Source organism: Copadichromis virginalis, linkage group LG10, assembly GCF_057382275.1.
Source record: "Copadichromis virginalis isolate Kocher_CV1m ecotype Utaka linkage group LG10, C_Virginalis_male_GT1.1, whole genome shotgun sequence".
NCBI lineage: Eukaryota > Metazoa > Chordata > Actinopteri > Cichliformes > Cichlidae > Copadichromis > Copadichromis virginalis.
In genome coordinates, this window is record NC_140627.1 from 23,611,456 (window position 1) to 23,623,612 (window position 12,157).

At 38.9% G+C, this 12,157-nt stretch overlaps 1 protein-coding gene across 1 annotated transcript in view; it reads left to right on the forward strand.

Annotated features, from left to right (window-relative positions):
* The window catches only part of stk32a (serine/threonine kinase 32A), a 65,585-nt gene that overhangs the window by 41,080 nt on the left and 12,348 nt on the right, over window positions 1–12,157 (forward strand). The window contains exons 7-11 of the mRNA XM_085470736.1: window positions 3,096–3,185; window positions 5,958–6,061; window positions 8,324–8,440; window positions 9,506–9,631; window positions 10,990–11,118. Of these exons, the coding sequence (XP_085326862.1) occupies window positions 3,096–3,185; window positions 5,958–6,061; window positions 8,324–8,440; window positions 9,506–9,631; window positions 10,990–11,118 (566 nt within the window). The remainder of the gene's footprint in view (window positions 1–3,095; window positions 3,186–5,957; window positions 6,062–8,323; window positions 8,441–9,505; window positions 9,632–10,989; window positions 11,119–12,157) is intronic.

Sequence of the window (12,157 nt, forward strand, 5' to 3'; positions counted from 1 at the left end):
TTTTGGCTCAAATGCTTTCAGTGTAATAATATTAATATAAAAAAGACTGAAACGAGGCACCAGTGCTGATTTAGTTGAGGCTCTAGACAGTTTTATTAGGAAAAAAGAGAGATGCACTGTGTTATGCTGTTTAAATAACACTTAAGAATAAACTGTAGGGGTAGTTTTCTTTCAGTCCTCAGATGGGCATTGCAACTGAAAAGAGTCATTGGTTAAAAGTGTATTAATGAAGAAATCTCTGGTTGCTTACATCTCACATGTAGTGCACAATTTGCTGGATGATGTCACTTTTTGGGAAAAATTCAGACTTTATGCTGTATGGCCCTGCAGTAAGTGTTAATACATATAACTGTGGCTACAAAAATGGATCCAAGAAATTGATTTGGGTGCATGTTGTGAGGTATTGGTAATGAAAGCCATACTAAAAATAGAAGAGCTATGCAGCAGCAGGATATGGCCTAAGCAAAGCTTGACAGTTGTCGTGGTAATCCCATAAAACACATTAGATAACTAAGCCACCAGGCCTCCTGCTGAACCATTGTTCAGTGGCCACTTAAACACTCACAAGCAGGGACAGTGGGAATGGTACTTTAAAATAAAAAGAATCACCCAGGGATCCACTTAAGCTTAACTCATAATGCACCCCACGAGTCAAGAGCCGCTACTTTATTAAATCCATCCACTGTAACTGGCAAGTATTCCATGGATGCCCAACTGTTGTGACGCACCTCTTATGAGGTATTCAAAGCAATTCATTAAAATCCTGCCGCTTAACAAGATCAACAATAGGGAGTTGATTGGTGATTTGAGAAAAAAAAGGTACTCATACAAATACAAATACACACTCCACTGTTAAATCAATGTATACTACATTGCCAAGTGTATTCACTTATTCATCCCAATCATTAAATTCAGCAGTTCCAACCACTTTCATGGCCACGGGTGTATAAGATCAACTACTGAGGCATGCAGACGGCTTCTACAAATATTTGTGAAAGAATGGGTCGCTCTCAGGAGCTCAGTGAATTGTAGCATGGTACCGTGACATGATGCCACCTGTGCAACAAGTCCAGTCGTGAAATTTCCTTGCTGCTAAATATTCCACAGTCAGCGGTTAGCGGTATTATAGCAAAGGGAGTGAGAGCAACAGCAACTCAGCCACCAAGTGTTAGGCCACATAAAATCATGGAGAAAGTCAGCGGATGCTGAGGGACACACAGGTCACCAGCTTTCTGCAGAGTCAATCACTAAAGACCTCCGAACTTCGTACAGCTTTCAAATTAACTCACTCACTCATCATGGAATTGGTTTCCATGTCTGAGCACCTGCATCCAAGCCTTACAACATCAAGCGCAATGCAAAAAAGTCTAACGCAGCAGTGTAAGTGTAAGCAGTGGAGACGTGTTTTCTGGAGTGACAAATCGTGCTTTTCCTTCTGGAAGCCTAATGGACGAGTCTGGGTTTGGCAACTGCCAGGGGAATGGTAATTGTTTGACTGCAGGGTGCCAAGTGTAAAGTTTGGTGGAGGGGTGATTATGGTGTAGGGTTGTTTTTTAGGAGTTGGGCTCACCCCAGTTTGGGGATGGTCCCTTCCTGTTCCAACATGGCTGTGCACCAGTGCACAAAGCAAGGTTCATAAAAACATGGATAAGCAAGTTTGGTGTGGGAGAACATGACTAGACTGCACAGAGTCCTCATCTCAGTCTGATAGAACGCCTTTGGGATGAATCAGAGTGGAGACTGCAGGCCAGGCCTTCTCACCATCATCAGTTTATGACTGATATTAAACCCTATGGATTGAGAACAAGATGTCAATCAAGTTCAAATGCATGTGATGGCAGACGAGTGAATACTTGGCAATGTAGTGTATGTGAAGTGGGGTAAGCTGAGCTCTTTGAGGTTCCTGGGTTTTTCTATATCACAGAGAACTTGTCATTGTCATCGCACTTCTCCATTGTTGTAAACAAAGCTCAGAAAAGACTGTAGTTAAGACAGGAAACGTAGAAAGCGAAAGTCCTTCGCCAAGTTATTGTAAACTTCTGCAGGAGAAGGATCTAAATCCCCAAACTCGTGCATAGCTCAAAGCTAGAAGGTTCTGCATCTTTTGATTAATGCTATTAACACAGTAATATCAGTGAGGTGTCTGCATAGTGCCAAAACAATGTCATCCACAGCCTGTTCACCCTGCTGCCACCATCGTCCCTGTTGATCGAGAAGTTTCTGCTAATTCTTTCCTCAGGCTATGAGACTGAGCTGAATTCATTCTCCACATTTCATCACTTATAATATGCAGCATTTTGAGGACAGCTGTCTTTTTCTTCTCACTCCTGCGGTCTAAATTTCCTGTCTAAATCTGTCTCCTGTAAAGCAAAAACAGATGAAAACATAGAGAGATAATTTCTAACTGCTGATCTATTTTAGGTATACAGGGGTCTTGGACTTTTCCAAGCTGTGCTAGGGTGAGAGGTGTGGTATACCATGGACAGTTTGCCTGTCCACCACAGGTTTAACAGAGAGACACATACAACCACAAATACTCACATTCATACCCACAGCCAAATTAGGGACACCACTTGCCCTAACATGCAGACTTACAAACATGCAGACATACAGAACGGCCACATCCGTCCTCAAGCTTCAAATCAGGAACCTTCTTTCTGGGAGGTGACGGTGCTAACCACCATGATACTCACAGGAAAATAGGCGGAAACACAAAGAAAAACAATAAAGCCTTACTCGTACTCAAGCATCATTTGAGTGTCAACTGCTGTTTAAGCTCTGCTACACAGCTGTCACAGTGATCCAACTTCATTAACAGAGCTCCTTTGATAATAACAGAAAACCAAATATTCGTCCATGTGCTTTAGAAAAGTCACACACCAGTACCTGAAAATACTTCAGACTGCAAAAAAGCAGCAAAAGAAATGGGAATTAATAGAAAAATACATGTTAAACTTCTTGGTTTTATAACACACTATATCAGTATCTGTGTGCATAGCAAACCCTGCAGTATGTGTTATATTGCAATGCAATATGACACAGGTCAGTTGTCAAGAATGAGACATTTGAGGTAACAAAATCTCTCTGTTCTTTAGGGCACGTCCATCTAACAGACTTCAACATCGCAGCCATTGTAAAAGACGACCTCAAAGCAACATCCATTGCTGGAACCAAACCATACATGGGTAAGAAAATGACATTTTGACAAGAAAAGGCTACTGGAATTGAAACGGTTTGAAACTCTGCCCTTTAATCTTAAGAAATCAACACAATAAATCTTCCTCAGCTTTCGGTGAAGTGGACTTCCACCGCTGGATGTTCCAAAGGCTGCTTCAATTTTCAGTTAGAAAAAGAATTGTGCAAATGCTGTTGCAGGGTCGGCTCTGAGATTGAGGCGGTAGTTTTAAAAAGAACAAAAACTCTTTAGTTTCAAAAATATTTAAATTATACTTTCATAAAATATTTAAATACACATGAAAAAGAGATGAAAGATGGATAGTTCACAGAGCTTGACTGAGTGAATTTACATCTGTCACTTTAATAAATTATTAATAAAAACTACATCCAATAAATAAAACTTTATTTTAAGGTGAACTTTGGATGTTAAAGCTACATTTGTATTTTTTGATGGGACCAAAAAAAATCCCAAAAATATTTGTAGTTAATATATATGTAAATATATATGTAGTGCATTATTGAGTCTTTATTGCATACTGTAAGAATCATATAATAAAATTAAATAAAGGACTTGCTTTCACTTGTTTCCAGCACATCTTCAGTTTTGTCCTTATCGTGAGTCTTAAATAAGACTTATGTGGATTCAGCTCCAAAGAGATCAGATAGGTTGAATAGGATTTGAGGCCAGTATGAATGATGACCATGCATTTGGATGTGTTTGCGTGCATGCTTAAAGGGGACATGTGAATTGTGAGCTTTTTTGTTTTCTTTTTCCCTTAAAAATTGTGCATTCAGGTTAGAAAATGACCTTGGAACAATGTGCGACCAGACTCCAGGTGAATTCTCTACAGTATAATAGATAATTCATGGCTGCTCTGGGGGAAAAAAGAACCCTTCCTCCCCTTCTCTAAGAACCTTTAGTAGATAAGCTACACTTTTTCCATTTCAGCAAGAAGGCAGAGCAAACCTAAAGGAGAGGTGGGGGATTTGTGTGAGAGCCTGCATGTTTCTGAGTATAGTTCCTCACAGTCCTGCGTGTAATATAGATAAAGATCCGCAGACGAAACGGTAAGAGATTAGCCACAGAAGGCTTTTCTACTGACTATTTAAAATCACAGATGACTAGATGATTCGCTTCCACAGAAGAATAAAAAAAGCAGTTTTATTTGTTTAATTGGATGTTTTTCTTAATCTGTTATTCATTACAGAGATAATCTGATATAATATAGTTCAAAGAGCATGTCAAAATATTTATTTTACCCCTGGGAAAAAGAATGAAATTGATGCTTTCCATCACTGAACCCTAAAAAAAATACTCAACAGAAAATGACTTAATCTCTTTTGTGCACAAGCAACCAAGGCACCGTGTACTAGACAACTTAAATGACATGTACAGATGTTACGCCTGTGGGTATGTTGATTCAGATGCTACGCCTGTTTTAAATTAGTCTTTAATTAAGTTACCTAACCTGAACCCTCTGAGAAAAAAGACCAGGAATCATTATTTTATCTGCAAGAGAATATTGACCTAAAGATTGGTAATTGTGTAAAAAAAAGAAAAAGTAACAAATAAATACATCCAAGTATATAATTTACTGAACTCATTATTATTATTAAAGAAAAAGTAAAGAAAGAAAGAAAGAAAGAAAAAAGGAAGTGTTGAAAAAGATACAGGTACAACAAAATGATAACAGTTAAGATGATGACACTTACGTTACCTCACTTGACCACTGTTTGAGATCGAGTACAAAAGTGCTACCATGCAAAGAATTGTTAGCCTAGCAAGAGTGAAATACCTTTCCCAGTATATATGTTCTTAAGTATATAGGCTAAAAAAGATTTACATTACATTTTCTTAATTATTAGATGCTACTACAATAAACTGATTACTTTCAAAGTCACTTCTGTTTGAGTAGGTTAAAATGACTTGTTTTTTATTGTTACCATTTTACCCACCAAGTAGGCTGTTGTAGCACTCTGACTTCTTGCATTAAAATGAATAGTCTTGGAACAAAAGGTGCTCTGTGTCTTCCAAACACATTGACCCTACGATCCAACGTCAGAGTCTCGACTCATCACGTGAATCAGGCACTGATCCGACACCTCAAACAGCTGGGGAACGAGAAGCTCAAAACAAGAGCCCATAGCAGAATAGGCTGTTTGACATTGGCAGAAACGATTTGGGACAAAAGGTTTTCATGGTGGTAACTCTGCTGGTCAACCCACAAAATGCATTATTTAAGGCAGGGGTGGGCAATTCCAGGCCTCAAGGGCCAGTGTCCTGCAGGTTTTAGACATTTCCTTGATCTAACGCAGCTGATTTAAATGGCTAAATGACCTCCTCAACATGTCTTGAAGTTCTCCAGAGGCCTGGTAATGAGCTAATCATTTGATTCAGCTGTATTGACCCAGGGTAATATCTAAAACCTGCAGGACACCGGCCCTTGAGGCTTGGAGTTCCCCACCCCTAAAAAAGGGGAAATAAACAGGCTTTCCAATGGTAGAAGATTTATTGCCAATAAGCATTGTCACAGCAATGAAAATGATCAACCAAATCTTTTTTGTGCTAAGTTTATTTATCAAACAATTCAAGTACAGATGAAAAAAAATGCTACAATATCCCTGGCCTCCCCCTATTTCATGTCTGGAGGAATCCTACAGTTAAAATAAACCCATCCAAACAGCCCGAGAGAAGGGAATGAAAAAACATTAATAACACAAGATGTCATAAAGTGTTATAATGCATTATTTATGTTGTACAATATTTTTTTGTCCATCAGCGCCTGAGCTCTTTCAGTCCTTTGAGGGGTCCCACCCCGGCTACTCCTTCTCTGTTGACTGGTGGTCACTGGGGATTACGGCCTATGAGCTACTAAGAGGACAGGTAATTTAGACACATACAGAGTACACCACAATGTCTACATCACAGATTACTTCTGTGCGGTCTGACACACTTAGCTGCATTCAATAATGCATAGGACGCTGAGTGCTAGAAAAATCCTGTTAGTAGGAGTTTAGACAGCCTCTACAAAACAAAAGGAAGATGAAGTTATAATTGAATCTTATGTTTAAGCTGACCTTACTGGGATAGATGTTTAATCGTTTAGTCGTGGTGCGAGACCAATCGCTGCAGAAGAGTGAGAAAATCGAATCGGAGTTATTCAGAGAGCCATATAATTGGAATTGATTTTCAAAATGATATTTATTTATCTTGTGCACTTCCCACCTGGAGAGTTTAGTTCTGATGTCATGGAAGCAAACACAGGACATGATCTTTTTCCTCGGTCCTCCTACTCCATTAGGCTGAGTATTATTAGAGCAGTGTGTTTGTTGCGGACTCAAATCCAACTGCAGCTGCATAATTTCTTCTCATATTTTAGGAGAATTACATAAACTACAGTAACCTCCCTCTGCAATGACAAGGATTCTAAGTCTTTGAAACTTATGGGAAACTGTCATGAACTTTTACTGAAATTTTCTCTTCTCACACATCTATGTATCTTTAACTGTTCAAAGTTATTAGATCTCGTCAATGTTATGGATTTTTTGGGACTTGACACCTCTTTTTAGTAAGGTCTCACTATTCCCAGGAGGCCTGAAAGGGTCAGGTATGATGGAGTCTTTTTTAGAACACTATGACCTGACCGTCTTCTGTTTGGTGTCATCAGTTTGTCTCTGTAGAGGCTTCAAGGACAGTCCAGGTGCTTCTTGACAGTGTAGAAACTCACTCTGTTCTCTTATCTGGAGCACTGGAACAGGAGGGGGTATAGGAAAACACCCTTTGGAAGGATAAACTGCCTTCCTTCCTTCATACCAGCTGCAACATATAATAATAATAATAATAATGGATTGGATTTATATAGCGCTTTTCAAGGCACCCAAAGCGCTTTACAATACCACTATTCATTCACTCTCACATTCATACACTGGTGGAGGCAAGCTACAGTTGCCTCCACCAGGCAACTGTAGCTTGTGTGCTTCTATCGCTTCTTCTCGATATGAAGTGTGTCCGTGATAAGTGCATCTATATTTTATACTTTATATTTGAGTCTTCTGTAAGATTATTTCTGCATGAGGAAAATCTGTTCTCACAATATTTCCAGAACAATCACTTTCCACTCCCCTTTATATAAAAAAAAGCATTCTGTCCTCTTTCTGACCTTAGAGCTGCGTCTTCACTTGGCTGTAATATCTTCTTTCTAACCCTTCCATTACCTTCTCTGAATTTTTTGTCCTTTATCTGACCTCAAAAAGTGACATATTCTTTCTGCCTTCATCATCCCACAAAGCTGTGTCCTCTGCTTTTACAACCATCACTTATTCAGCAGATTATTAATACCTAGAAATGACATAGCTTCACTTCTCTAGTCTTTGGGTAGTTCCTTTAGTTATCTCCCCTACTTTCTTTTATTCCTCTCTCTGCACATCACCTTTACCAAGACAATATATTTTCACCTCTTCCCTCTGTCTCCTCTGGGTTTTAACACGTTTTTCATTTGACTGACGCGCTCGAACATCATCCATAAAGCAAAAGTCAGTTTCTGGGTGTTGAAAACTGGTCTGTTGGATGTGACAAAATTATTTGCCTGTTATGTACTTTCAGGTATCTTTTCAACTTCCATTCTCTCTCTTAAACTCCTGCCACTTTTTAATTATAATATATTACTCATAATATTGTAATAATTGAATTCAATCTTAACTTTCCCCCTGGGTTTGACCATTGGTTGAATGCTGAGAGTGCTAAATAGGTCACAGTTACTTAGCCTGTATTTCTCCAGCCTCAATTTTTTGCTAACTAGTAGCTGAGCAGTAGTAAATTTTGAAGACTGACACACAAACCTTAGCACTGCAGCCAGTGCATTTAATAAAAAAAATGCAGATTTTTCTTTGAAAGCACATGGCCTCCGGTTCCAGTTTGTAAAAGTACAGGTGATCACAGCAATCAGCTAGGGACCAAAGTAATCACAAGGAGGTTTTTGCCAATCAGTTTGGCAATACACATTTTTCCCCCGTGACGGTGGTTGCTGGTCTCGAGGCCTCTGTGACTGGAGCTTTAGCAATTGATTTCCCAGTGACAGTCTCAGGTTGTCATGTCAGTAACACCATATCCCCTCACCTGTCTTTTTCTCTACTTTCCTTATTTCAGAGGCCATATGTGATGAAATCTAGTACACCAGCCAATGAGATCCTGCAAACATTTCACAAGGTCCATCCTAGTTACCCAGCAGCCTGGTCTTTGGAGATGAAGTCTCTTCTCAGAAAGGTAAATAAGCAGCAAGTGCATAATAAACAGCAACATAAACAAATTATATTGTTCATGCCTTTGTTTTTCCTGGTACTCTTATTGTCAGTGGGTGTCTTTGCTATTTTGTATGACATACGCTATTTTGAATTTTTCTCCAGTGTGGGAAATCTTTGTCTCCTCTGGGAAGACCATTATCCATATCTGACACCAGCACACTGAGGCTACAGAATCTTAATTAGGAGGTCACTTTCATTGCTACAGCCTCACTTGAATGCAGCACAACTTTAGAATTATAATGGAGTAGAATCAGTATTCAAACATTTAAATTAGTGATGTAGGTGAATGACAGTGTTAACTGTTAGCGGTTACTTGCATACATAAATCAATAAGGTACTATTCCAGAACAAATGCTAAAGCTGAAAATGTAGAGAGACACAGAAAAACAGACACAGGGAAGCTTATACTTCAGTATGTGTGAATAAACACTAAATACCAGCCTAAAATTAGAATAGTCTACGTGTTATTCAGTATGTCATTCAGCTGTCAAACGTGTCTTCGTCTTGTTGTAATGCTTAAAAGATGCACGGCTGTTGTAGGATTTGGCTTTTATCTTGGCAGCGATCCACTGCAGTCAAACTGTTGCATTGCTTCGTGCTCAGACTCCTCGAAGCTCATTGGCATTCCAGTTGCATGTGTATATGTGTATGAGGGAGTGAGCAGGAGAGTATAGAGAGAGATGAAAGAGATGTAAAGAATGTGAAAATGCCAGGGAAGAATTTCAGGCCCACAAATTTGTCCTTCATCTTTTATCCTTCACAAACCACTGCGTTATCCCATCACCATTAGCTTTCTATATGAGTTTCATTTTTTTCCTCCTCCTTTTGTTTCCGCCCTCTTCCTCAAGCTCCCTCCGCATGTCCCTTCTCCAGTACTTCCAACCCCCTTTGTCCCTGTATCCTCATTCTCAGACACATCCTTAAAGGCAAACATGTGCTCATGTCTCAGTGAGACTCTCCTCCTAACTTTTCAGCCATGCCTCCCCGTGGACAGTTGTTCTTACTTTAATCCTTTTGTCGCTTTCAGTTGCTGTGCATAGATGTCCAGAAACGCATTTCCTGTCTAGCAGAGCTACAGGATCTGGACTACATGTCAGACGTCAACTGGGATGCTGTGCTCAGCAAGCAGGTCCCTCCAGGTTTTATTCCAAATGTGAGTATCAGACATAAACTCAGCACTGTGGCAGTGTAGTGCGCAGCAAAATGCTCACATCTGAATGTTTATTTTTCTGCTGTATTACATTTAAATGACACAAATACAACATTGCTGTACATTTAGGTAAGGAGCACCTAAACAAACATATACCACACTTTAAATAATCCATCCACAGAAGTCTTAAATGACCTTAAAGCTTATTTAGAGTATCATGACACAAGTTTGTTTTTTAACGTATTAGATTATAAATACCAAAGGTTTTTCTGCCATATTTTTCCCATACTTATTTCCATACCAGTATTTCAGATATTTACCCTAAAGCGGGTAGTGAAAAATAAAGATGAAGCCACTGTTCAGTTAATCTTTTGTACCCTGTCTGTAAACACTGCCCCCTGCTGTTTAAGTTGGCCCAACTACTTATTGTAGATATCCAGGCAGAGTGTGCAGATGCAGAACAACAGAAAGAGTCTTAGACACAACTGAAAGCAGCTAAAGAAGCTAAAATGTGTATCTACCAGCAGCTATATAGTCAATGAGTCATTGTGGCAAAGTGGATAAAGCTAATAATGTCATTAGACAGGGAGTCAAGCTGCTTGGCTGACAAGCTCATGTAGTATCTTCTGTAATGTCAGGTTCTTCCAAGCGTTACAAAAGTTACAGCTGGTGATTGAAGGGTGTAAATGAGAATCTGCAAGTCCAAAGTAAATTTGACAGGCTCACAGAAGAGCTTTTAGAAAGAAAAGAAAACCTGTACAATAATGTGATGATCAAATAACTTTAAAAGTCTCCTAAAAGGTGACAGTAACTGTTAATGCTTTGCTCCAGAATGGAATAAATAGAGATTAATGACTGTTGGAAGTAAACAGTTAACTAAATGACTTTATCTAGTTTCAGTCTATAGCAGAGCAGAGCAGCTGGTATCCCCAGCGGTCAGGCTACCACAGCAGAGGAAAGGCACAGAGGATCGATGGGGAATTGACAGTGTCTTTCTGTTTAATTATAGGCACATGCACAGTCTTTAATCCCTTCCACACTATTAATGTTTGAACACTGAGGGAAAACTCAGCCCTTATGTTTTGTTTCCTAACTTTATAGCACTCAGCGTCTTACCTTGCTTCAGTTTGTTTTTTATCACATATTACTGTGTTCTGAAGCGCTGTTGAACATTTCATTGTCAGATATTTAGTGGTACAAAACATTTATTGATGCAAAATTCTAAATTTTCCTCATCACGTTTCTAATACAACACGGAAACCTGCATTGCCATTTGTTTTTTGTCTTGTTTTTTGACACCAAAATAGCCACGTCTATGCCTTTGATTATATGTCTTTCTTTATATGAATATGTCACTGTAGAGGCGAAGGCTAAACTGTGACCCCACATTTGAGCTAGAGGAAATGATCCTGGAGTCCAAACCACTTCACAAGAAGAAGAAAAGACTTGCTAGAAAAACCAAGGAGCATGGCTCTGATGGCTCTCCGCAGGTAAGGCCATAAATTTATACATTTAGATCATATTTACATTCTGTTATGTTAGGGTAGTTAACATATGTTTGATATTGATGATCGATAATGCATTTTTTACAACTGTGTTTATCTTAGGAAACTAACATTTCACTTAATGTTTTTGGTTTAGAATATTTTTCTCTCATTATTTTCATTAATGAGGAATGAAGAAAAAGACTGGAAGGTAAAAGGTCAAGTGAGATATGGGAGAACATACCCACACAATTTTTTCATGACGACAGTATGAACTCAGAAAGATCAAACTAGAATAAGATGCATATAAATTGTACAGGAATGTGTGTTGGATATGTTTATACTTTACCACACAACAGAAAAATATCAGATACGTCACACCTACAGTTGGCACACACACTTCAAAAAAAGGCCCACGATCTAACCTGTTGCATGCACGCATACAGCCAATGCCAAAGTTGCAAAGTTTGCCTCGACTCTGACCCTTTGGCACAGAGGAACAATTTATGGAATTCTTTTTTTTAATAGAAGTGAAGCAATCTGTGTGGTCTAGACTCTAGAGCACACTCTTTGCCAGTTTGCAATAAGAAGTCTGAGATGGCTCAAAGTGCACCATGTTTTATGAAAGCTGACAGCTGCTTGTGGAGGCTTGTCTAAGTGTATATATCAGTAATATCTCACTGTGTGGCCAAACAACATTTCTAAACACTTGATCCATTTTGTCAGAGAGTATGTCACCTGTTCTAAAGAAATAATAATAGCAGACTTTCAAAGAAATGTTTCTTCTGTCTAAGCGAAGGCTAAACGGAAGCAACTTTTGAGTCATTCTAGTAGTATTTAGGCAAAATGAAATGTAAGATGGCTACGTTAGAGCGCTAGTGACTCCCAACAAAGGTATCTTTGGGTTACACGGAACAATTAGCCGTAAAAACAGAAACTGCATTTTAGTTTTAAAGGACTGATATTGGAGCCAATTTTAAGGAAGTAAAGAAGCTAACTAAATGGTGTGGATTAGTAGCAGATGTGGACGTATATGTAGAAAAAA